Source organism: Polypterus senegalus, chromosome 6 (genome assembly GCF_016835505.1).
Source record: "Polypterus senegalus isolate Bchr_013 chromosome 6, ASM1683550v1, whole genome shotgun sequence".
Taxonomy (NCBI): Eukaryota; Metazoa; Chordata; class Cladistia; order Polypteriformes; family Polypteridae; genus Polypterus; species Polypterus senegalus.
In genome coordinates, this window is record NC_053159.1 from 178,907,692 (window position 1) to 178,934,948 (window position 27,257).

Sequence of the window (27,257 nt, forward strand, 5' to 3'; positions counted from 1 at the left end):
CAAAATTAACTTGAGATATATTGAAATGCATACGTAGTTACTCTGATATATCTGAAAATGTATTTGAGATATTTTTTAATGCATTTGAGATGTCTCAAAATGTATTGCAGATATATTAAAACGTTAAGGAACTTATTTTAAGATGTCTCAAAACGATTTTTATATATCTTAAAATATGATTTGCATTTTAGAGATATCTTAAATGTTCATTTTGCCTGCCATAAAATGATTTTATCACAAGGCTGCCGCATCCGAAATGTTTAAAAAGTGAAGGGAACTTCAATACGTTCTGAAAGTACTGTAAATGGACATTGCCACGCCCACGCCCTTTATGTAAAATAGCCCGAGGTCCGCTGCAGAGATACCTCTCACTTAAACTGGCGCCACTCACCAGGTCCTCGCAGCTGCCGTTACACAATTAGCCGATTCATTGCGTTAATTTATTCAAAATTTTATTAAATCTATTAAGCACTCACTTTTTGGAGATAGTAGTTCATTTGAAAATTGTACAGATTTAAATATGAAAACATTTTTCACAAAAAGCGATTAGATACAAATTCCCAAGTTTGTGTACCTGCGAGGGCCGTCCGCAAAACGCGCGAAAGCCGCTCGTGACCCCGCCTGCTCCACGCTGGGGCTTGAAGTCACCAAGCGCGCCAACACTCCACATTCAACGAAGAGTATCGTTGCACGGTGTGGTGGGTCTCAGGAGTAAAGAAGTAACGAAAATGGATTTCATTCTTTCTCAAATGCAAGCTTCTCCTCACCTTTTCAGTGCAAAGGTAAGCCGACGTGCAAGTTTGTGAATGAAGCAGATTAGTTTCAGGCTGAGGAACTGGTTAGCAAATACAGTGCATGTGTAAGTGAACAAGCTAATACGTATAGAGGGACAATGCAGACGACTGTGTTGCATGCATAGCATTAGGTAACCGTAGCCTTCAGGGAGGTGTTTCCATTTAAATTTTAAGTACTCACGAAGAACAGTGAAAAGTGGGGCTTCGCGTCCTAAAAGTCTGCAGAGAAGCACGTGGCGCGCAGGCGCAAATGCGTCCCTATGATGTATTCGGTCGAAACAAAACTCGGAACGCAACACGGGGCAAGTCCTTTTCGGATCCATTTAACCTGCTCAGGGTTTATCTCGGCAGCACTTGACGATAAAGCCAGAATCAACTCTGGACGGGGCGCACGCAAAGATGATTAAATTCGGTGCAGAGCTGCCCTGTCCGGATGTCGCGTGCACGTACTTGGAACAAGCAGGGTGTGATGCTAATCAAAAGCTTTTTGTGGCAGGGATGGAACTCTAGACGCCAATTCTTATAAAGAAAATATTTAAGATCTGTCCAGTTCTTCTATCGGTATGGCAGAGAGGCGTTGCATGTCTTCGCTGGTACCGTCCATCTGGTGTCCTTTTGGACCAGTGTTTGTTTTTCCCCAAAACTTAACTCATCCCCCGCCTTTAAAAATACTCCCATTTATAAACCAGGATGCTTGTTTTTGTCGATGGTCATAAATGGCAGGAACCACAGGGTTTTAGTTTAAAGCGCGTATTTCTTTTTTTGTGTGTCTACATGTCTGTCCATGTACACATTGTGTAGTGATTTAATTTGTAATTGTAAAATCTCTTCACCTGTCACCGGGGAGTGTACTATATAGATATATAATTATTGTGCCTTCCTGCGTTTAACTGTATTTAAAGTTGCTTTGCAGGAATTCTCTGGCACTTGTTATAAATGGCTCAGTTTGAACAGCAGTTGGCTGAGTGACTTAGCCAGAGTGGCACACTGGTGCTGATCTTGTGCTTTGCTCTTCATGTATCTTGCTTAGTTTCTTCAACCAGAGAGCGCATTTAAGGCGGGAACTGATCAGACATCCTTCTAGTGTGCAGTTACCTCACCAAGTCATGGGAAGTTGAGAAAGTAGCCTTGTGGGTGGTGGTGGTTCTGAAGATGTTTTCACACCTGGGGTGATTGCCCCCGTAGTCCCAATGTGAACCAAACTTAGCAAGACCCTGTTAAAATGGTGGTCTTGATGCTGTGCCAAGTGAATCCTGGAGCGGTCCGCACGTGATGGATGTGATCTGTCATGGGACTGATCTAACTACTGTGCATTCTGGGAACCATTTCTACTGGTCATTTAGGTAATCTCTTTATACAAATTAATACATGCACCCAAAAACACCTTGCACAAATACCAGTCAATCGGAACAATCCTGGCACCCGATTAAGCCTCATGGTCAGTTTTTTCCCCTCTTTACGGTCGGATTGGAAAAGCAGTTGATTGGCTTAAAAAAAAAAAAAAGGTTTGGATTTACTTGTGATCGGGTAGATTACACTGACCACATACGGAGCGGGTGAGGAATAAACGTCCTTTGAGGCCAACAATCAAACCTCCTAATCTTAAACCTCCACAGAGATGTGCACAAGCCTGTCAATGTGATCGCATGATGCTGGCGCTGGAGGTGTGTTAGCTTTGATACTATGTAGTGAATGTGACTTGGACAGGTGAAGATTGTTAACAAATATTTACAGTTTTAAAGACCGTAATGTAGGGTCACCAGGTGTAACGTGGCATTTCTGTAGCATGTAAAGTGTTGCCTTTTCATGTTCTCCTCGAGACTTTCTGTGCACAGAGCTGTGCTTATTTAAGAAATTATATTGTAATAAATGTTCCAATGCAAAAGTGCAGCTCTTGTATATCATTCATGACAATTTTACCAGTTTAAAAAAAACTTTCTGCCCAGTAAAAAAAGTTTATGATGTGCCCGCTGGTCGTTCTTTATTATTTCTGGTTTGCTGTGTTTAACTCCCTAGAACTAACTGGAGATTGAGTAAATTAATTAAGTAAAGTAAATGAATATGTTATGATTTGGCAAAGCCCATTTAATATGACTGAAAAAAAAAATAATAAAAAGCCTTAAGACCTTAGCCACTGGATGTCATTATCAGCCTAGGCACTGTAGTGAGTCGAAGGAGGGGACTGAACCGGGCACTTCATGTTCCGGTACCCCTCCGTGAGGCTTGATATGACATACAGGGGACAGATGAATTGGTAACCACATTTTTTTTTTTTTTTTCTTCCTTTTGTCCCCATGTCCCACTCCTATGACAAGTCAGAGGTGGGAATTGTCCTGGCAGCTTTCTTGTCTGTAGTTTGGTACCCTTGTCTTTACTTTACTCGTGTTTGAGTTTGTTTCAGTTTCTTCTGGAAGTTACATCATAAGCTGCCTGAATAAGTGGTAGACAGCCTTGAGAATGGCAGTTGGCACAATAGGCCGAAGACTACTGTCAAATGTCTCCTGGTGAAAGTTTGAGCTTCTCATTCAGTGCATGAAAAGGTAGCAAAAAATTGCGATTGTGGCGGAGTATTACTGTGCGTTCCAAAATGTCCGTAATTTTGTCAAATGTCGACTTGTACCGTATATAGAAGGGGTCTTCTTCATGGGCCTGTTAGCAGTGTGATTATTACAGTGTTTTAGCACCAAGCCCAGAAGAGAAACTCTTTAGGAAGAAAAAGGCAGAGGGGAGAATTTCCATCAAAGGTAAAATGTTGTGGGGGGCCAATAATCTTTAGAAATAGGAACATTTTGAAAAGACCACTTTAAATAACTGAGCAGCAACAACAACATTTATTTATATAGCACATTTTCATACAAACAGCTCAAAGTGCTTTACATAATGAAGAATAGAAAAATAGAAGACACAGTAAGAAAAGAAAATAAGTCAACATTAATTAACATAGAATAAGAGTAAGGTCCGATGGCCAGGGAGGACAAAAAACAAAAAAAAAAACTCCAGACGGCTGGAGAAAAAAATTTAAAATCTGCAGGGATTCCAGACTATGAGACCACCCCAGTCCCCTCTGGGTATTCTACCTAACATATATCAAACAGTCCTCTTTGTATTTAGGGTTCTCACAGAAAGGACTTGATGATGATGATGATGGTCACGTAGACTTCTGGCTTTCAGTCCATCAATGTTGGTGCATCATGATGCTTTGAGTAGGTCACAAAGAAACAGAAGAGAGAGTTGGGGTCACTACGGATTTTAGAGCCACCATGAATAGTTATTATGAAGAATTGAACATACAGAGTATCAGGATTAAGTTAAAGTGAAGTTAGGAGAAGGCCATGTTAAAGTAATGTGTTTTCAGCAGTGTTTTAAAGTGCTCCACTGTATCAGCCTGGCGAATTCCTATTGGCATATATCAGATTGCAGGTGGCAGGTGCATACGTTAAAGATGTCCATCTTGTATGACTATGGTGGTGATGAAAGCTTTAGTATGGCTGACCCAACAGTGAACTGATACTTCTTACCATTGCTTCAAAGAGTATCATAATCAAGCACTGTTATCCTTCATTGAATTATTATTTATCATATTCTATAATTCCTCTATACAAACCACAAATCCATTGTATTTACAAAGTGGCAGTAAGCAACAACAATTTTTTCTAGAGTACGTTTTCATACAAATGATGTAGCTCCAAGTGCTTTACAGGAAAACGAAGGAGGGTAAAAAAGACAAACTATAAAAATAAAATTAGGAAATACTAATACAGAATAAAAGTAAGGTCCGCTGGCCAGGCAGGACAGGGAAAGAAAAAACAAAAAGTCCAGATGGCTGGAGGGAAAAAATAAAGAAAAACCAAAATCTGCAGGGGTTCTGAGACCACCCAGCCACCACTAGACATTCTACCTGGCATAAATGACCTTAATCAGTCCTCGTGGTTTTCAGGCATCATGTGGAAGAATTAGACGATGATGGTCATGTGGACTTCTGGCCTTCAATCCATCAATGGAGGGACATCACCGTACTTTGATCAGGTGGTGGTGGTGCAGATCGGCACGACAGACAACTGGAAAAAGAACAGCGGAGAAAGTAGGGGTTGGTACGGATTGTGGAGCCATGAAAAAAATAAGTAAATGCATATACAGAATATCAAGGTTAAATTAAAATGAAGCTATGAGAAAGCCTTGTTACAGTAATGGGTTTTTGGCAGTTTTTATTTTTTAAGTGCAGTGGGTGGCACACATTTGGCCAGCGGCGCTGTGTAGTAACGGGTGAGAGCCCTAAATTAACACATTGAGAGCAGGCTGTTCTTCCAGTTAAGCTCATTTTGTTCTCCGGGCCTCCACCTTTTGTTTCACATTCATACAGATGTTTGCAACAAGCAGGAGACTTCCAGTGAGGGGCAGCCTGCCAGCTTAGTGGTTTCAGATCGTGCTGCTTAGCCCTGAAGTTGCAGGTGCTCACAGTTCTCCTTCCTCTTCAGATTTGCCTCTCTTCTTGCAAAGTTTTATCTTTAATTTGTCAGCATGTGCTTTTGGATAAAACACGTCGAATGCAAGCAATTTTAAAAGAACACATTACAAATGAGGTGGGCTGGTAATGCAGTGGGTACAGCTGCTACGTCGTTGATCTAGCTGCATGGGTTTGAATCCTGTGCCCAGGTGGTAGTCCATGTGGAGTTCGCTCCTTTCCCAGATGTCTTTCCGGAAGATGTGCAGAATAGGTTGATTGCCAACACCAAATTAGCCCCTGTATGAGTGGGCCGTATGGTAAGCGGGTATCCTTATCAGAGCTCTTTGCTTTAAGGGTTCGAGACTGGCAGGCATTATAAATTGAATCCTGGCCTAGATTTAATGGTTTTTGAAGGTGGAGGTTACACACACACTATCTAATTGGTTATTTTCACTCAGAAACAGTGTAATAACGTGGCTTTGGATTGTGTAAGGAAATGCACTTGAACATGGGGAGAACACGTACACTGCCCACTGCTACATTACATGGTACTGCAGATAGGAGTGGAACTGAAGCACTGCGTCACCCGAATCAAGGCAAGATAACTTGCAATGTAAATAAACGACGAGTTAGTCAAACACTAGGGGTGCTTATGTGGCTGTCCTTTTACTCAGATTCAGCATAAAGTTCACAATCCCGCTTCATCTAGTTCAAGAGTTAGGGGCTTATATAGGCATCGTTCTATGCAGTGTGGGTGCCCACTTTGGACAGGTCGCCTGTTTATTGCTGGGCACACATTACTAATTGTGCGATTTTTACAATTGCCCGTGTCCCAGGTTTGAACCAAGTGACTGCGTGGCGTTTGTGTGTCCCCTCTGTCTGTGTGGGCTGTTATCCTTGCATTCTGATTTCAATTCTCGTGTGTGTATGTGAAAGAGCTAGTGGTGCATGAGTTTGACCAAAATACAGGTCAAGTCAAAATTATTATGTTAACACTAATGGAATATCTTTTATCTCGACCACAACCTTTCCAGGTCGATGTGTAGGTCGTGGTGGACCATTGCCATGGCCTCCACACTGCCCTGATTTGACACCCTGTGATTTCTGCTTATGGGGTATGGTGAAGGAGCGTGTGTATAGGAGGATGTTCGTGATATCGATGACCTGAAGGACAGAACACGGACTGTGGTGTCATCTTTTCCCCACAAAATGTGTGTCTGGGCTTTAAATGGCTCTGTTGCTCATTGGTTTTTGTGTGTTGAACATGATGGCGAACAGGCTGAGACATTCCTGTAAATCATCTTGCACATATGAAGTATGTTATGTGAATAAATTGTTTCCACCATTCAAATGTTAACATCATTTTGATTTGTCCTGTAATTGATCATTGTTACAATTATGATTATTAATTTCAATAAACAGTACAATATCATACTGTATGTACAGTACCTGTATATGCTGCATTCTGTTTGTACACAGTACTGTTGAACCTCCATTTTGCTGGGAAGTGCTTCAAAAAAGGTTAATTTTGAAAGTGTTTGGTGCTGGATTAGTTGAAAAGTTAAAAATGTAGTGTTTAAAAATGAATTTTTTCCCCACAATAAAGATTTTGCACATTTGTAATAATTTGTCTTTTTTTTAGTATAGTAAATACAGTAAATTACATGTAGGTGTATATACAGACTTTCCTCTTTTGTTTTATTTTAGAGAAGTAAAAACACGTTGCTTCTAGAAAAACAACCCATCACCACCACCACCACCACACGTCATTCATGGAATGTTTAACTTGAAAATGTTAAATTGGTGTTCTGCTATATTAAGAAAACAAAAGTTGCTTGTGTTTGCAAAATCAAAGCACATAATCTTGCATTACTGTCATTTAAGGTTTTATGAAGTATTAAATGTGAACACAACCTGGTTTTTATTGAATGTGTATGTCGACCCTGTAAGAGCCAGTCATAGAAAGTTAAAGCTTTGAGTTAAACTCCGATTTGTTTTTGCTTAATTTGGACAGAATATAATTATCTTTCGTAGTCCTAGACAATGGTGTAGCCTCTTTTCCTCCTGTAAGTTACTAAGAGATAGAACTTTCTTGCTATAACTGAGATCCGGTGTGCTAATTGTGTCAGTTATTGTTCAGGTCCCGGTGCACAGCGACTTAAACGACCCATTTTCAACTCAGAAATGGGATAGGCATACAGTTTTCTGAGCGTCGTTTTTAAATGGTTTAACTGAATAAGCAGACTTAAAGAAATGTAACAAGATTTAAGCTTTGAACCGAACTTTTCTTAACAAGAGCCTTTCTTTTGTTCCTATTTCAATTTTCTCTCTTTTGTGTGAACTGTTTTACTTTGAATTTTAACTAAAACTTTTAAAAACGAAGATATTTTGTCTGTGGAATCATTTCAGCACGTCAGGCTTTTGTTGAATCCCGTTTTTATGCTAGAGTTGCAGAACTTTGGTAATTTTTGTGAAAAACGGAGCTACGGACACATTATATGTAACAACACATACATAGCAAGCTAAAGTATTATTATTATTAAATACATTTTATTTCTATAACGCCTTTCCCATGCTCAAAGTGCATTAGATTGTAACACATTGTCACTTGCTGCCCCCAGACTCGGTTGCGTCCCTGTTCCTTCTGAATTTTTCTCACTTAAAGACGCAGCATTTTCTGCTCTTTGGCGCCTATTTGTCAGCAGTATAATGAGCCGTTATGCTCAGGCATGCTTGCATAGTTCTACTTGACCACAAATCAATTGTGTTTGCATAAAGTGCCTTTTGTTTCACATCCCTTTTAATTTTTATCTGACATTTGGAATTAAGGAAAGGCAACATAACTTTGTAAGAATTATCGAAGAAGGGGGTGACTTTCCTTACCCTCAGGGTTACTTTCTTTCTTCATCTTCTTTGTTGCGCAGTTTTAATCAGAACTTGTCTTTTGAAAAACAAAATGTGGTGACTACTGCTATCTGGTTTTGCTTTTGATAGTCTGCTGCACACAGGCTTGCATTAGCATCAGCAGGCAGCGGTTATGTGTGTTTGTTGTGGACCTAGCATTGCTAAAGCTTTCATGTGTGCTTCCTACCGAGCTACATGGTTGAATTTTAAATGGCTGTATAATTGTTTGCCCAGTACATGTTTAAAAACCAAATTATGGACGATTCACTTCATTTGGTACTTAAATGTCAAAGTGTCTGGTGATCAGGAATCATTTATTGTACATCTCAATTTTTCTGGGAGGTTCTACAAACAGAAGCATATATTCACACTTTTTAATGGATGTTGTTTGAGATTAGACTTCTGCAAATGTGTTCAGCGGTTAGCACATTTGTCCTGTGGTGCAAATGCTCCTGATTCATCGGTGCACTCTCGCTAGGTGAATGTGCCTGTGGTTGCTTACAGCGCTCATTCTCTCTTCTCCTTCTGTTAGAGAATGGGAGTGCTAAATGGAATGTCATTTTCCATGGGTAGTGCTTTACAACATGAGAACAATCTGGACAAGAACAGGCCATTCAGCCCAACAAGCACACCAGTCCTATCCACTTAATTCTTCTAACATAAAGTCGTCAGGTTTTGAAGGCCCTTAAAGTCCTGCTGTCTACCACACTACTTGGTCACTTATTCCATGTGTCTGTGGTTCTCTTTGTAAAGAACGACTTTCTAACGTTTGTAGCAAGTTTCCGACTGTATTCCCATGAACACATTTTAAAGTCACCGTCTCAATCCACTGCACTAATTCCCTTTCTAATTTTAAACACTTCAGTCAGGTCTCCTCTTCCTCTCTGTAAAGGCTCAGCTCTTTGAATCTTTCCTCATAACTCGTCCTCTATAGCCCTGAATCCGCCTAGTCGCTCTTCTCTGGACCTTTTCTAGTGCTGCTATGTCCTTTTTGTAGACCAAAACTGCACACAGGACTCCAGATGAGGCCTTGCCAGTGTGTGTGAAAGACTTGAGCGGAACCTCCTTGGACTGAAGTTGTAATTGTAATCACGATTATACAATTAATTTTGCAGATCCTAGTGTGTGGTTAAATGGTAATTCAGAACTGGCCCCATGTAAGCAGTGGTGAATGCATGAGAGGGCCTTGTGATGGATTGTGCTCTGGCCCAGGTTGGCTTCCGCCTTACGCCTGATTCTTTTGGTGTAAGTTGTGGCCACCTGTCGCCCATGAAGATTATCCCTTGTTACATTTACTAAATATTTTTGTCGATTACCCAATGGAACATTTACTTTTTTAATCCTGTTTACTTTTTCAGGCTGCTCAAAGCTTTAACTATACAGTAGTCTAAATCTTTGTAATGTCTATCGTGACCAATCCTTCTATATAAAAGCGGTCGGGATTGTCCTTCCGTCCCGTGAGTGCTACACAGGCGCGGAGTTTCACACGCCCCGTCCATTTTGCAATGCACAATGGGATTTGTAGTTTCGTTTTTCCAGGTAAAAGATGATTTTCTACTCCAGACTGCGCGATATCTTCTTCTTCTTTCTTACTATATAAAAGCGGTCGGGATTGTCCTTCCGTCCCGTGAGTGGAAAGCGTAGCGGTATTCCGCTTATCACAGACTTACTACTTGCAGCTTGCGCACGGCGACATGATGTGAGCAGAGTTCTAGTGCTCCCATCGTTCCCTTGCTTTTGTGCGCGATGCGCTGGAAAAATAGACAAAATTATGTCGATGGAGTACAAATGCCTCACCGCGTAGTAAATATCAGGGGGGTTCAAAAGGGCGATCTCAATATAGAAAAAAAGTTTACATTTCATCACAAAAATAACAAACTACGAGTATTAAAGTAACAGTTTTACAGTTTAAGCAAAAGAAGATTAAGAGGTGACATGATTGAAGTGTTTAAAATTAGGAAGGGAATTAGTACAGTGGATCGAGACTTGTATTTTAAAATGAGTTCATCAAGAACACGAGGACACAGTTGGAAACTTGTTAAGGGGAAATTTCGCACAAACATTAGGAAGTTTTTCTTTACACAAAGAACGATAGACACTTGGAATAAGTTACCAAGTAGTGTGGTAGACAGTAAGACGTTAGGGACTTTCAAAACTCGACTTTATGTTTTCTTGGAGGAAACAAGTGGATAGGACTGGCGAGCTTTGTTGGGCTGAATGGCCTGTTCTCATCTAGATTGTTCTAATGTTCTAATACCGCTCAAATGCAATATGACCAAATGAATGAGTCTGTATAAAATATCAAATTGATCTACATATTGAATTGCCTTAAGACGTGGTCAACTTAAAAGTCGGGTCAGCCTAGTATACCATATAAAATGATAGTCAACCTAACATTATGGCCAGTGTGTACTTTCCTGGAACAATTCAAATGGCGCCACTTTGATGTCAATCCTGACAGCCACACTTGTCCAGAGAGTTGTCCGTGTGCCTCCAGATTTTCTGTGCTGACTTCTCAGTATTGACTTCAGGCCATGCAGACTAACAGAGATGCACATTTGCAAACTTGAAAGCAGCTTCAGACTTCAAAATGGAGTAGTAAAGTAGAGACATCCGCTTTGCAAATACATGTAGGCGTGCACTCTTCATATCCCCAGAAGGCATTTTGACCTTCAAGTTCTAAAGAATTTGTAATAAAAGATGTCTTTCAATTGTAGAGCAAATGAATATGCGTTTTGAATGGGACCTGTGGAAGACTTGATACTGTGGCATGGTATTCATTTTCTTCATTTTGCTGGTGACTGTCTGCACTCGTTTAACAGTATGAGTGGGAAACATTTTGGTAACCAGTGCTGCCATGAGGGCAGATCTGTTGGTCGTGATGTGGTAAGCTAGTTGTTCACAGCACAATAAAGATGAAAGTAAAGGTGATCCGCAGTGCTGAAGATAGAGTGCAGTGAACGAATATAAATAAAGGGGCAAGTCTTTGTAATTTTTACTTTTTTCTTTTTCTTTATTAGGTTGTGCTTTCAAAAGTGGACTGTAGCCAGTTCAGGAATGTGCCACCAGTGCTGATGGAAACTTCCTCCTCTTCGTCATCTTCTGATGACAGCTGCGACAGCTTTGGCTCAGATGGCTTTGTGGTAAGTGCACATTTCATCAACACTCCCAGAATCCTTATATATTACTAGCCGTGTGAGCCCGTGCTGTAAAAAGCCTGAGCTCCTAGAAACTATTGAAATCATCTGAAAAAGATTTTCCGTACAGTTTCAGTGATTTTGTTTTGCAGATGTGCTCGCCCCACTTGTCTATCGGCAACTAAGCGAGTTTTCTCTCTCCTTGGTTTTTTCGTTTTGCCGATGTGCTCACCCCCCTTGTGTATCAGCAGCTAAGCGAGTTTGTCTTTCCACAGCAGTCTCACTTTGGCGACGGAGTCGCTTTCTTTCAGCTTCATGCTGTAGCCTCGGACTTCTTTCTTCTTCTGACTCGTTAACTTGGGGCCACCTTGCCTGCTGTCTGAGCTTCATGCTATAGCCTCACACTTCCGGGCCAGACAGACAGACACACACACAGTTCCAAATGTAGACATTTATATACAAGACAAACAGTGTTGAAGGTACTAGATTTAAAAACCAGTAGGCTGCTGGTTCAGTTCCATTATCTGACTTGCTATGTTGCCCAGAGCAAGTTGCATTATCTGCCTGTGCTCCAACTTAAAATCTGTACAATTTTACAGAATCCCAACATTAAAAGCACTATACACAGTAAGAAACGACAACTCAAGTCATGCTTTTTGATGCTGGAGTTTCCGGAGCCAGCCTTTAGGCCTAGCTGCACATTTGAAAATATAATTTGACATTGAATGGGTGGGTTGATCTTGAAGTGGTTTGTCAGCTTCGTGCGAGTGCAGTGAATGTGCACTATGAAAGCATGACTTCCTATAAAAAGACTGGCTTGGTTGCAGAAATGGTGGTGCACCTCTGTCAAAGCTCCTGCCGCTTTCTACACAACAGTTCCCGCATCTTTGCTTGCTGAAGGCCCAAATGGCCTGGTGGCACTGTTCCATGTACTTTAAATGTCAGTTGGAGATGACAAACAGCTACTAATGGATAGAGTAGTGGTTAGTGCTGCCGCCTCATGTACACAACATCCTGGTTTTCACTCCTGTGCCTGGTTGCTGACTGTCTGGAGTTTGCAGTACCATAACCCCCCCAATGCACACACCCCCAATGTCTGCTTATGGAAATTCTTTCATGTCAAACAAGGCATGCAAGTTAGGTTAGCTGACGGCTGTAAAATTAGCCTTGTGTGACTCCTGTGATGCATGGACAAGCCTGTCCGTGGTGTTTTCCTGCCTTGCATCTGATTCCTGGTTATAGTCTGCCAAGCCCCTTTGACTCTAAATTATAATAAGCTTTGAAGACATTTGATTGTTAATAATACAAATAGGACTGTCTGAAGTGTGAGTCTTGGTGTATTTAAATCCATAATGATTACTCACTAGTACTTATAACTTTGTATAGTTGGGTAGTATAAAATCTGTGGACACGTTATAAAGTGGGTTTTAAAGAAATCGGCCTAACTGTACAGTATGTAAACTTCTGACTTCAGCTGTACTTTGAAAGCAGGAATTATTACCTACAGCAGTCCAACAGATCCTGGGCTCAATCCACAATTCATTAAGCACTGTCCCTGAGGTTTGCACCCGGTTTCTCTCAGTACTTCATTCTTGCTTCTGTCTGTACAATATAAACTTATCATTCTCAAACTTGTGCTGGATTAACCAAGTTTGAATATACACTTTGGGCAATCTTTATGTATCCACCCATTGTCCATTAGAGATGATCAGGGCCTAATCCACATAGCATCAGGTGGAAGGTAGGAAGCAACCAGCCAGCCTTGAAAAGGACTCTGGTGCATCACAGGGTCAACTCGCATACACACAGTCGCTCACATGGCACCAGATCGTGTAAAGCAAATCGGAGTGCCTGGAGATACACCCTTATAAAAACGTGTACACCTTGTAAAGTCCATGCAGGAGTTAAACTTGCAAGGTGGGATCTGTCAGGCAGTAACACTAACCCCTGCACCACTGTGCCGCCCATTACTTACAATTCAGTTACTTTAAAATGTTCTGTTGTTGTGTTTCTTTCCTTATGTTCACTTTAAAGCATCTTGGGGTGGTGTGTGCTGATAAGTGAGTCGTAGCAGGTGTGACTCCCTGGTTCACTCTACTCTTAGTGAAAGTGATTTGTTCTTCTCTGACTGTTTATTGATCACTGAGGCCTACACACTGTAGCCTCCTGAACTGTTGATCAGTAGGTTTTTTTTGTTTTTTGTTTTTTTTTTTACTTTATACACTGAATTGCAGTATACTATTTTTAAATCAATATTTTTATATATATATATATATATATATATATATATATATATATATATATATATATATATATATAAATTTTTTTTTAATTTAAAGAAAAAAGAGGTTGGCAACAGAAATGTCAAAGACCTAGCCGTTATTTTTGATGAGGACTCCGATACAGAGTCTTTCTGTGGTTTTTCAAGTGAAGAGCTCACAGATGTCATGGATGCAATGGTAAGTGTGTTTTCCTTTCCCTGCTTCACTTTTTCTTTGTTCTTGTATTGAGAGTCAAAGCTAATGGTAATGTTGTGTGATGTGGGAATGCCCTTCGTGCGTCATAGACGCTCTGCCATAAAGACATTTAAATGTACAACAAATTTCATGAATGGCAGATCGCCTTCAAGGTCACTTGATCACAGATGTTTTCACCATTTAGAAGTGTTCAGCGTCTCAGTGTCAATGAAGCCAAGTTGTACGTTAGGACCACCTGTACCCTGCTTGTTCATGCAGTCATCTAATTGGCCAATCGTGTGGCAGCAGCATAATGCCTACAATCATACAGTTACAGGTCTTAATGTTAACATCCAAGACCAGAATGGGGAAAGAATGTGATCATTGTAAATTTGACGGTGGCGTGATTGTTGGTACCAGGTGGGCTGGCTTTAATGTTTGTGTAACTGCTGGCTTCCTAGGATTTTTCAGACATAACTCTCTAGAGTTTACTCAAAATGGTGCAGAAAACAAAACATCAGTCAGACAGTCGGTAGACAAACTCCTTGTTGATGAAAGAGTTCAGAGGAGAATGGCCTGCCTGGTTTCAGTTGATAGAAAGGCTACAGTAACTGGGGTAAACACTCCTAACATTAATGGAGAGCAGAAAAACATCTCGGGATGCACACCATGTCGAACCTTGAGGCTGATGTTCTTATGCTGTTGTAGCAGTTGATGGGTTCCCCTCTTGTCCGCCAAGAACGGAATGCTAAGCATGCAGTATTTAGCACCAACATCATGAATCCATGACCCTCCACCACCAACAGCATGGACTGTTGACACATGGCAGGTAGAGGTGCAATGGTGTGGGGAATGTTTGAGCCTGGGAATACTAATCAGTCATCACTTGAATGCCATTTTTGATTAATGTTGCTGATAGTGGCCACAATTGACCCATCTTGCAGTGGATACTTCTGGCATGATGACGTACCATGTCATAAAGGAAAGGAATCTCAAATTGGTTTCATGAACCCGACAAGGAGTGGAGTGTTCTTCAATGGCCTTCCCAGTCACTGGATGTGAATATAATAGAGCACCAGTGTGAGGCAGTCATGTGAACAAGAACCAGGCTCTCAAAGGAATGTTTCCAGAATCTTGTGGAACCCAATGCCTTGAAGTGAGGCTGTTTTGAGAGCAAAAAGGAGCCCCACCCAGTATTAGTATAGAGTTGGCTAATCATTTTCTCAGTGAGTGTATATGTGATCAGTAGAAATGGGGCAGTGCTCCAGTCAACCACCCTTAATCCCCACTCTGAAGACAAACTTGTCCAATTCCAGATCAGAAGTCGCTGCACATGGATGCAACAATTGGGTTGCAATTACAATAAACATCTTCCCAAGTAGGACAGAAGTGTGGAGTACTGTGAAGCAGAAATTGATTGATAGATAGATTGATTGATAGATGTCTGGTTCTGCATAATAATTGGGGGATAATCGGAAGGAAACGCAAAAAGCAAAGGAAATCAGCTAAATAAGAAGCCCTCCGAGAGGAGCAGTGCTGTCTGTCTACGTGAGTGGGTCAGTTGTTAAGTGCACTCTTGGCCATATGTATTGGTCGGAGTGATCTTTTTGCATAATTCAGATCTTATGGTGGGTGACTTAAGGTCTCTAATTAAATGGCCACTGCTTTTATCCTTGACTAAGGTTTTGAAGGTTTAATTTGGTGATACTTTTTACTGATATTTTCACTTTTTACTGATAAATGGTTAAGACCTGTGCCTGGTTTTCTAAACATCTGACAGTTTTATGTGGGTTTTTTTTTTTTTGTAGCTTTGTGTCTTAAGTGGCTTGCATGAGTAGTGTGTGGTTCTCCCTCCTTTCAGCAACCCATGTTGAGAAAAGTGGAATGAACTTTTGATGGTAATGTGCTTTCAAATGTATTTTTTTAAATGGCAGGTTGGAGCAACGGGGAGCCATTTAATAACCAAAATAAAGGTCGTTGACAATAATGCTAAAGCACAGAAGTAGTGTTCATTTTGCCTCTGTAAGTGAGGGATTGCTCTTGTGGAGTCTCATGTGAAAGCAGCTGGCTTCGCTCATAACTTGTTAGTTTGATGTCCTCCATATTGACTGGCAGCAATAAGCTACTGTCACTGACTTGTCTCTTTCTTCTTTCTTTCTTCTTATCTCCCTGTGGTGCAGAAAATGGACTCGGTGGAGGATGAGTCTCTGAAGCTGTCGAGTAAGAGTAAGGCCCCATTCAATCTAAAGGTGGCACTCAAGTTCCCAGCAAAGCATCAAGGGAGAAAAAGAGCCCCCCCTACCCTTTCTGTGCCCAAGGCACGGGGCCGTAGCTCCGATTCAGATTTGGACTCTGATGAAGAGAAAGGCATGAGCTTCATTGAGAAGAGGGCATTGAACATCAAGGAGAACAAGGCCATGGTAAAGACCAGCTAATTGTATTTTAGGGACACCTTCCATCTTTTCTGCTTGGATGGGTAAATGCCTTCCATTCAGAGTGCCTGCTTATTTCAGCACAAGGTTTGGTGGGTTGAGTGTGGAAACAGTTCCTTGATTTAGGCAGCAGTACATCACAAGGCACATCTTGGACTTTCTAGGAGTCTTCATTTTTAGATGTAGTTTGAAATTTCTACACAGAGAGAATGGTCAGTAAGAATGCAGGATTAATGTTTTCCTTCTTTAATGTTAGCATAGATTTTGGATGTCTAATATGGGATATATTGATCTAGAAAAGAATGATTTTTCTGATATAAGAAATTCCTTGATAATGGCCACCATGTGGTGGTTGGTTCAATTTTTTGATAGTTCTCCGTGGTGCAAAGGCATGCATTAGACAGGGTTATTTATTTATCTGCTCTTTCTTTCACTCTTTATATCGGGCTTATTTTAAAATATAAAATATATATATATATTTTTTTTTTTAATATATTTTATAATATAAATAAATGGGATTTGGCAAGCTGGTGGAAACCCCCTAGTTTGTTTATTTTTATAACACTCGAGTCCCATCAGCAGCACCTCAGTTACTTTTTAAGTGCATATTCACCTGTCTTTGTGTGTGCTTGGTTTGTTCTCTTTACACTGCAACATAAGAGGTTGCTTGCTTATTGTGTGCTAAAATCGACACATCGCAGCAAATAACTGGCAGCTAGTTTTATCGCTTACTGTGTCAATGATCGTTGACATCTCGTGCCATGCGGCCATTTTTGTTATTTATTTCAGTGCCTCCCAGACTTGGTCCTGGGGACCCACTGAGGCTGCAGGTTTTGTTCCCACCTGCTTGTTTTTAATTGGACTCCTTGGCTAATTAAGTGAAGTGTTGTTTCCCAAGTTCTATGTTTTGGGAAGAAAAAACTAAGCTTGGTAATAAAATAAATATTCTAATTCTTTAGTTAATCCATTATTTACTAATTAGTGGGGTCTGACACTGAAGTGGTTGCAGCCTTTGATTATTCAGTGTTGTTTGCCTGGGTGTCTGCTCTGCTCATTTTTAATTGTAATTAATAAGATACAATGAAGAGGGGGGACTGCACATAGGGTAAAATATAATAAAATCAACAAAAGAGAGTTAAGCATTTAAATCTGTAGCAAAAGCAGAAATTTTTCTAAATGTCTTATAAATGTAAAAATTATGCTGCTGTGCTTTTCTGAATATGAATAAGAGAAATGGCAGCTAATTAAATGAGATCAGCGTTATCAGGTGTTGTCACTGATTATGACTCTGTTTGGAACAAAACCCTGCAGCTACAGGGGTGTCCCAGGACCGAGTTTGAGAACTATTGATTTATTTTAAAATGCTTAAAATTGCAAAAATGTGTATTTTGTGTCAAGTGGTGGAGGAAGAGGCTCAGATGACTTTTATATTTAAAAGTGTATTCCTTAATTGCATACATGCAGTGTTGTAAAAAATTAAGTTACATGAGAAGTCCGGTCTCTACTTCAGTCTAAATCTACATAAAGCCAAAGCTGGTGTGCAGAAATTCTAGTGAAACACACGTACGGCCAAACAGTCCTCCTCATGTTGGCTAACTAGCTAGCATCGAGAATTGGTGCAGGTTAAGTACTGCAGTGTATCAGGTAATTAACAGGCTTGCTAATTCACATAATACATTTTGGTATGATGAACAAGCCAGAAAATTTAAAGTAGTGAAGAAGCAGCACGATGTTTACGAAACACATTTTAGCAGCGACATTTAATAGATGTTTTACCTCACTGCATTCAGATTATTTGCATGGGTTAAGTGTACCTGTATGTAAGCATAAGTGTAATCACAGTGTAATATAATAATAATGCTACTTACATTTACTTTGCTTAGAAGAAAATATACCTTCGTTCAACTTTTTGATTCTTTGTGGAATTTACCTTGTATTATATTTTAACTGAAACTTTTTTTTTTATTTTTTATTTTTTTTAAAAGAGTACACCAAGTATAATTTACTGTATATTGCAAGTTGCAAATATATGAGGGGGCACCCAAAAATAACCGGAATTGAAAAAAAAACAAATGTGTTTTAATAATTTTTACTTACTGAAACTGTAATCTCCTTCAAAGTACCCTCCATATGAATGAATTCATTTGTCCCAACGGTTTTCCCACTGTTGGAGACATTTCTGGAAACGCTGAAGAGGAACCTTGTCCAAGGCCTGCAGCGATTTTTCTTTGACTTCCTCCACAGTTCAAAAACGCTTTTCTTTTGAGTTCTTTTTTTCATATGTGGGAACAAAAAAAAGTTGCATGGAGCAAAATCAGGTGGCAAGAACTCTAAGGCACAAGTCAATTCAGAATTCTCTTCAGTAGTCCGAGGATGATTTCCATAAATTGCTCTGAAATCTTTTTCAAGATTTTTGTCATTCCTAAACCTGGAAAGTCAGCCAGATCTTAGTTTGTCTTCAAGTGACATCTCAACGTGAAAACCACTCGTAGATCTGTGTTTTTACTTAATGTTTCCTCTTTAAAAGCAGTTTCAAGCATCAGTACAGCTTCAGCAGCTGTTTTCCCTAAGAGAAAACAAAATTTAATGCAGACTTGCTGCTGTTTTATGATCGTCCGTCACAAAAATCATAGAAAACGTTTAATAAGCACCAAGAAAATCCGACCTAGAATGTTGTATGAACAATACAGAGCAACACCACGTGGTAGACTGCCAGAGAATACTGTGCTACACCTAGTGGCGAATTTGCAAATAAGTCGTGGTTGTGTGCCAGGTAGATTCCGGTTATTTCTAGGTACCCCCTTGTGTGTGTGTGTGTGTGTGTGTGTGTGTGCTCGTGCATATAATGTATGTAGTAATATATAAAAATGGATGGATGGATATGAGACACAAATGATGCCTGTTTGGGCCATATCACACAGCTCTACATTGAAGAAGGATTATTGATTGGACTGTTCACGCTCTGTTTGGTTGTACTTGGGTGACATGTTTGGTTTGTGTGTGCAGCAGGGGTTCTCAGAGGTCAATTTTTATGTGATAAGGGTAATAAATGCTACAGTTGTATGACCTTCTTGACGTCTGCTCTACTACGAAGTGTAGTAGTATGTGGTGATTGACTATGAACACTTTTTTTTTTTGTTTTTTTTGTAGCTTGCAAGGCTAATGGCAGAGCTGAAGCACATGCCGGGTCTTTCCAGTATGCGGAGGTCTTTTCCTTTGACACATATGGTGAGGATAGCTTTAAATGCTTTGTGGAGTAGAAAAGTGCCATAGAGTTTATAGGCAGTGGTGTAGGTAAACCAAACTGTGATCAAGTTATTTTGTCCAGCAGCCGCGGAACCCTCCTCGTCGTTCACTTGGCACAGGGCCTGCACGGCGAAATCCAGAGCGCAGCTCACGGATTCATACCCGCTCCCGTTCACTCATCGACGGTCCCCCGAGCCCCACCCCTGAAGAGGACAGCGATGATGACAAATACAGCCTTGTCAGAAGGAGGAAGACGTGGGATGATATGGTGAGTTGCCTTCTACTCTGTTTTATTTAACTTGGAAGAAAAAAACATGATAAATTAAGATGACAAAAAACAAATCCTTTTAAAAGTAATGTGTCCTCTACATCATGTCCAGCATTGTCCACTGACTGATTTAATCTAATTTCTCCACTATACAATGAACAATGAAATCCTTGGTTTCATGTCTCCCAGATATGTGACAGTAGTATAAAACCAACAACATACAATTAATTTAACCAAATACATTCGCAACGCCCATCAGACCTGCTTGTGCAGTTGTCAGTTTGAGTGGCTTTTGAGTTGTTTTATGATCTGTAGATTAAAACGACCTATTGGTTCCTTACAAGTGACCAAACTGGATGCCTGAGTCCTTCTGTAAGTGGAATTGGAGTGCAACCATGTGCCAGTAATTCTGAATTAGCCATTTGATTGCCTCTAGAAGCAACAAATGGCATCTAATCAGGATAAAGATATACATCCACTTTAAATTCAAGTGACTTTTGGCCATTTTTTCAAACCTTTACTTTTGGAAGTCTTTATCGAGCACAGAGCTCGAGAGTTTTTGTCTCTATTGACTTCACATCATGTCTGCTTTTTACTTTGTAGGCCGAACCTCGCAGGAGGAGCTCAGGTGGTTTAATGGCCATTCCTCATGTGGTGCGTCCAGTAGAAGACATTACGGAAATGGAGCTGGACAACATCTGCTTCAACGTCCGTGAGAAACTGTACAACAGAGAGACAGTGAGTGCTGCCCTAATTGATCATATGAGCTACTTTAAAGATGTCTGACTCTTTGCGGTCTTCTTGTCTTTGGTTTCCATTCTACAACAGTTTTCACGTTTTTAAGTCGTGTAATGTTTTTGTGGCTAAAACATGCTTTGTGTCATCTTGAATTCAGACTTGTACTGTTGATCACAGAAGTCATGGGTTAGTAGACTACAAGGGCACCCTGCGACAAGCATGGGTGTTAGCTTTTCTTTTGCCAAGTTGTTTTCCATGAGGTGTCAAGTCCTAAAATGTGCCTGTGTATTACAGTGCTGCCAGTTTCAGCCCTGTCCTTGTGGATCTAGTAGTTCTGCCTAATAATTGTTAGTTCTGCCCCCTTCTACAGTGACCAAAAGGAATATTATAAACTTAATAAGAATAACTACAAAGTAAGTGTCTCTTGTTCAGATTTCTGTGGCAGTTTGCCTTAAATAGGGCGCTGGTAGTTGTGTCCCTTTTTGATTATTATTTTTACATTGTAATCGTTAGCAAATAGACAAATACTATTTCAGTGTTCTAACCTTCTTCACAAAATAAGGTTTACATATTTCGAGTGAAAGCGCAGACTTTTTTTTTTTTTTTCTTCCCACCTCTCCCTCAACTACCTTTCTTTTTCAGGGATCTACTTGTCACCAGTGCCGGCAGAAGACCACCGACACAAAAACAAATTGCCGGAATCCTGATTGCGTAGGAGTAAGAGGTCAGTTTTGTGGCCCATGTCTGCGGAACCGCTACGGAGAGGAAGTGCGTAATGCCCTCCTGGATCCTGTAAGTGTGCCTTCTGTTGCTTGCTTTTCCCTGAAGATTGATTTAGGAAATCTGCTCTTCTGCTTATGCTTTTATACACTCCAACCAGTTTTGTGTGTTTCTTTTTTTTTTCTTTTTTCATAATGTTGGCCTTCCATAAACAGTCGGGTGTCTTTTATTTTCTTCAGAACTTGGCAAACCATGACATCTGTACTGTAGTAAATCCTCTTCCCCTTACCCCCACCCATCTTGCTTGTTGGAAATTTGAGAAAAGTTTAACGTCCATACTAAAGCAGCTGTTTGATAGAGCACACAGGTACAAATGGAACTGAACGTGTAGCTCCTGTTCAAGTCATAGTTTCATTTATGCAATTGCCTTTCTTCCTAGCTAGCTTACCATAAATATGACCAAAGATCAAAACCTAAAGTGAAGTCTATTAGAGGGGAAAATGAGGAGCTTAAAGAGTGTTGTGTGTTTAAAACATAAGACAGGGTTGTCCAAGTAGGCCGTAGTGGCTGCAGGTTTTTATTCTAATCCTCTTTTTAGTGAGCTGTTTTTGCTGCTCATTTACTTGTCTTGCCTTAGATAATTTTAATTGACGTGACTCAAACTCCTTAGTTTCTTTTTCCTCAATGAGCAGCCAAATAATAATGAGACACAAAACAAGCCGCCACATGACCAGCTAACCTGGTAATAAAGAAAGGTGAAGGTCTCGGTCACATTGGTCTGCTCAGGTCACCAAAACATGTTGACAGTGGAAAATCAACTGTGTGCTGTGGCAGAATGAGAGTAGCAACAAGTCCTGATATTCAATAACGGCTTTAACAGCAAGAATTGGCTTCTCATTAACACTAGAATTACCAGAGCCTACGAAAAACTCGTAGATCCGCCCCACCTTAAATCGCTTCGCACCTCTCCATCAGCGTCTTTTGTCCTGTAAATGTGTCGATAAGTAGCCGGCAGCCTACTATAACATCCCCCACTGCCACACAGTTTTCTCAGCTCAAGACTGTTTACCTGCATGTCAGTTGTATAGAGTGAGAAGTCAAGCAAAATGACACCTTCTATAAATAATATATCGTTATGTGGAACACAGACATTTCATGTGTGTTCCGTGTCTACAACGATCTATGTAAACGCATCGTTAAGACAAACGTTTTTCATGTTTTAGTAATACTTGACAAAATGTAGACATGAAGTGTATAATGTGTGAAGCCTGAATTCCAAATATCAAATAAACACTTTCACAAAAGGTACAAATATAACACAACAAATGCACTTCTATTCAAGAATATAACTGCAGAAAAATAACCCAGGTTAGGGTCCGACATTGACACGCATTTGCTACGAACGCTTCGGTGGCGTAATTGTATCAACTGTTGACTGGTAATCAAAGCTGTTATTCTTACTATTTTAGAATAAATACATATATTTGATTCCAGTCTTTAACAGCCAGTGTAAATTTTTGAAACTTTTAAAGGTTAGCTGTTTTGTTTTTTTATTCAGTTTTATTCTTTCAGCCGCGTTCACAATCCCACTTACCCCCAACCAACACTGCTGTTTTCAAATAAAGACGTGCTATAACAGAAGTGAACTCGGATGATGACAACAGTTCTACATCGGAGCAAGAATGCACGCTGCACTTTTGCCATCGCTGTACTTATTTGATATTTGGAATTCAGGCTTCACACATTATACACTTCGTGTCTACATTTTGTCAATCATTACTAAAACATGAAAAACGTTTCTGTTTTAACGATGTGTTTACATAGATCGTTGTAGACACAGAACACACATGAAATGTATGTGTTCCAAATAACGATATAGTATTTATAAAAGGTGTCATTTTGCTTGACTTCTCACTCTGTACAACTGTAAGCAACTGACACGCAGGTAAAAAGATTTGAGCTGAGAAAACTGTGAGGTGGTGGAGGGATGTGATAGCAGGCTGCTTGCTGTTTGCTACTAATCAACACATTTACAGGACAAAAGACGCTGACGGAGAGGTGGGATGGATCTACAAGTCTTTTCTGTAGGCGCTGGTAATTCTAGTATTAAGAAACTGTTTGGAGTGAAATTGGCTGGAATTTGATGTTCTGACCAAGCTGGCCATCTGTTGACTCGTTTCATATGTCATTTCTGTTTGGCTAACATTTAATGAAGAATCAATTCAAAGGACTGAATCCTTAAAAACAGGGTTATTAAAATGAAGAGAAAACGAGTTAATTAGCAGTGAAAACTGATCACTGATTAGGAAAAGGGTTGGAATGAAAACCTGCAGCCACTGCGGTCCACCCGGCCTGGAGTTCGACACCCCTGATCTAAGACAATAGATGAATCTGTATTCCTGCTTTTCCTGGTTTCAGTAGAAGAACAAAACCATTCTAAATTTGTTCACGAAACAGTGATTTGCATGCTCAGGCTTATTTCTGTTTAGAACATTTAAAGAAAATAGATGCCACTCTACACAAAGGTATCAGGTAGGATGTGATGCCCTTAGTTATAACTTACTATGAGAACCTCTGAATGATGCTCTGCGGGTTTTAAGTGAGTGTGGCTCTTTGAATTATATTTTCATTTGCTTATTTGTCTGACACCTTGACATCTTACAACGTCTAAGGTACGATTGGTTACATGGTTTTCCAGTTGTGGCACTGGTAGGTCAAGTGACTTGCTTAGGGTCGCACAGTGGTGTCAGTAGCGGGATTTGGTCCCACAACATCAAGGTTTGAAGTCCAAAGCCTTAAACCACTACACCACACTGCTGCATTTCATCAAAATATTAGTATACAGTAATCCCTCCTCGATCGCGGGGGTTGCGTTCCAGAACCCCCCCGCGATAGACGAAATTCGCGAAGTAGAAACCATATGTTTGTGAAGTTATTTTTATATATTTTAAGCCCTTATAAACTCCCACACTGTTAACATTATTAGAGCCCTCTAGACATGAAATAACAGCCTTTAGTCAAAAGTTTAAACTGTCCTCCATGACAAGACAGAGATGACAGTTCTTTCTCACAATTAAAAGAATGCAAATAGATGATCTTCTTCAGGAGCAGAGAATTTCAGAGGGAGAGACAGAGAGAGCGCTCGCAAAGAAAAGCAAACAATCAAAAAATCAATACTTGTGCTTTTAAGTTTGCCGCGGCATTTTTAGAGGAGCGTCAGGATCTTCTAAGCAAACAGCCTCTGTGCAAACAGCACCTCTGCTCACATCTCCTCCGTCAGGCAGAGAACATCAGAGAGAGAGCGAGATTATAGCAACAATCAAAAATTCAATACATTTGCTTTTGTGATTTTAAATATGCCGAGCACCGCAATAAAGCGGCATTTTTTTAGAGGAGCGTCAGTATCTTTTAAGCAAACCGCACCTCTGCTCACAGCCCCTCGTCAGGCGCAGAGAATGTAAGAGAGGGTGAGAGAGAGGCAGAGACAAGCAAACAATCAAGCTCCGCGCGGGATGCATATCTTATATCATTGAGGAGCTTTATTTAATATGTAATACGTGCTCTGATTGGGTAGCTTCTAAGCCATCCACCAATAGCGTCCCTTGTATGAAATCAACAGGGCAAACAAACTGAGGAAGCGTGTAGCATAAATTAAAAGACCCATTGTCTGCAGAAATCCGCGAACCAGCGAAAAGTCTGTGATATATATTTAGATGTGCTTACATTTAAAATCCGCGATAGAGTGAAACCGCGAAAGTCAAAGCGCGATATAGCGAGGGATTACTGTATATACCTTGCGTTTAATAATCATTTGATAATTATAGCCAGCACTTGTCTTGACAAGTTTAACTATAGACAAATTACAATCATGAATTGTCCATAGTAGTTGAAGTAAATGCCCTAAGCATTTATAAAATATCTTTCTACATAGGTGGTAAGGTGTGGTGGTAATGGTCCGTGCCTAAAATAAATCACCCCTCACTTTAACTTTTTGGACTCTTTGAATGCTGTTTCAACTGTCAGGTTTGGCAGTACTCATAGTTTTCCCCATACACATGCTGGGAATGGATTCTTTATTTGAATGAAAGGTTGTGTGCTTCTCTGGCATTATAACCCAGGCTTCCACGGGCATTTTCATCCTGCACATTCATAAATGTATCCTGGTCCCATTAGTGCAGTTTTGATGTCCATACTGAGTGCAATTAGCTCTTTTCCTTAGTTATAGTGGGCTGTTGGTCTTTGAGAGTCCATTGTTTTCATAAGCATAGCTTGACGAGGATACTGAGGGGGGTCACCTTGTTGTTGCTTAATTACAGAGCTGGTATTGTCCACCTTGTCGAGGTATATGTAACTGTAGTTTCTGTCGACAACGGGAAGGCCGCTGTGCTACTGGTGTCCTAGTCTACTTGGCGAAATATCACGGATATGACAACGTGCATGCCTATCTGAAAAGGTAAGAGTTCTCTAATTGCCTTAAAATCACAGGAAATTTTGATTCATGCTTCATTTTGTTTCCCGTGAGTGCGCAAATTTTTTTTTTTTGTCTTTCGAATTTTGCATGTCCATTATTTTATTTAGAGTGTGTCTTATTTTGGGTCGAGATACAGAGATGACAAGACCCTGTTAGATGTTATGTGAAGCCAACCGTAAAATGCATGTAGGTGAGAGATTGGCTGTTGGCTGACTAAACAAGCTTGATGGACTAAATGGTGTCCTTGTTTGTCAGATATTATGTTTACTGTTCTCTCTACACTGCCTACACTGTGGCATTTGCAGTTCAGCAATGGAAGGCACAGTAATGTTACTGAAGTAGATTGTCTTAGCATTTATCTTGACAAAACCTGCTTAGTCATATTCTGTATTGTGGGAGACTGGGTTCTTTTCTGGTAGCATTGCTGGAACAAGGACAGGGTGACAGTCTATGTGGGGCCCAACTATGTCCATAACACAGGGGTGATTTTAAAATCTCCAGTTACCCCCATGCATGTCTTTTGACATAATAGCGTTCATTATACTGTACTTATTTGGATACATCTTACTCCAGTTAAGCTTGTATAATAAATCAAGAAAAGAACTGCAATGAGTGATGACCATGTTTCTGTAAAAGACGCTGCTCCACAGTCAAAATTAGATGGAAGCCTTCAGCATAAAAATGTTTATTTTTTTAGATGGCAGTCTGGTTTCTCTTCTGCTCTCCAGGGAAGTGTCCATATGTTTGTTTCTGCATCACAGTGGACAAAGAAACCGGTTACTACACAACTCAACCGTGCCTACTCCAGCTCTGGCCTAGGCACATTGTGCCAAATATACAAATTGTGTGGTGATGCGCATTGCTACATCTGCCTCCTTGAAACATGCAGCCATCTGTTAAGTGCAAGCTTGGTGCTGTTTAGTAGGCACATCTTCACTAAGTGTTTGACTGAACAAAACTGACTGACATTTGCAACTACTTTGGACTGCTGAATGATAGTTAGTTAATATTTTTTAATTTTTTTTTTTTGCAGCCTCAAGAAAGAGCTGGAGCAAGAGGAAGAAAATGCAAACTGCAGTTCTTAAAATGCACTGAAAAATTTGAACAGTCTGGTACTGTTGAAGTCAATGTGTTTGTGTGCGGCTGCCATTTACTTCTTAAAACACATTTGTTTTGGGTTGTGCTGTCCATTATCTGTACTGGTGATCTGTTGCCTGTCAACATCTAAAACTAATTCAAATCGTGCAAATGGTTTGATTAATATAAGCACTACTGCCCCTAGACAATACTTGTAGAAAGTCATCCTACTTTGCCAGGTATGCCACTAAAATGTTTTGAGGTTGTGACCATGAGGCACCATGGAAAATGTAGTCTGATTATTTAATAGGCTACCCGAAGAGAGGGAATTACACCTTCCTTATCTCTGAGCCCCATTTGGTGGGCAAAAACTAAACAAATTATGTGTTTTGCATTCTGTGGACTAAGTCCTTTATTTTACATTGGAGAGGTTTTACACCCTGGAGATTTCCTTCATGGGTGAAGCCTGGCTGGTGGTGCTATTTCGGTTGAGGCAGCTAATTGATGTTTACTGTATATACTCGCGTATAAGTCGGGTCTTGAAACCCAAAAAAATCGATTATAAAATCA

At 40.2% G+C, this 27,257-nt stretch overlaps 1 protein-coding gene across 3 annotated transcripts; it reads left to right on the forward strand.

The window, feature by feature from the left end:
* The first annotated feature begins 669 nt into the window (after window positions 1–669).
* Window positions 670–27,257, forward strand: cdca7a (cell division cycle associated 7a). 3 transcript variants are annotated; one of them, XM_039757641.1, is made up of 10 exons: window positions 670–782; window positions 11,163–11,285; window positions 13,619–13,738; window positions 15,916–16,155; window positions 19,318–19,395; window positions 19,496–19,681; window positions 20,285–20,419; window positions 21,062–21,211; window positions 25,456–25,592; window positions 26,644–27,257. In XM_039757641.1, the coding sequence occupies exons 1-10, from the start codon at window positions 729–731 to the stop codon at window positions 26,693–26,695; spliced, it is 1,275 nt and encodes a 424-aa protein (XP_039613575.1). In that variant the 5' UTR covers window positions 670–728; the 3' UTR covers window positions 26,696–27,257. The 3 variants fall into 3 exon arrangements, with proteins under 3 accessions (XP_039613575.1, XP_039613576.1, XP_039613577.1); XM_039757642.1 differs by having other exon boundaries at window positions 19,499–19,681; XM_039757643.1 differs by lacking the exon at window positions 13,619–13,738.

Bases quoted from the DNA above. Each gene is read 5' to 3' on its own strand.
- cdca7a (XM_039757641.1), top strand. From the start codon at position 729: ATGGATTTCATTCTTTCTCAAATGCAAGCTTCTCCTCACCTTTTCAGT. The intron at 11,286-13,618 runs GTAAGTGCACAT...TTTAATTTAAAG, and splicing joins TTGGCTCAGATGGCTTTGTG to AAAAAAGAGGTTGGCAACAG. The intron at 13,739-15,915 runs GTAAGTGTGTTT...CCTGTGGTGCAG, and splicing joins CAGATGTCATGGATGCAATG to AAAATGGACTCGGTGGAGGA.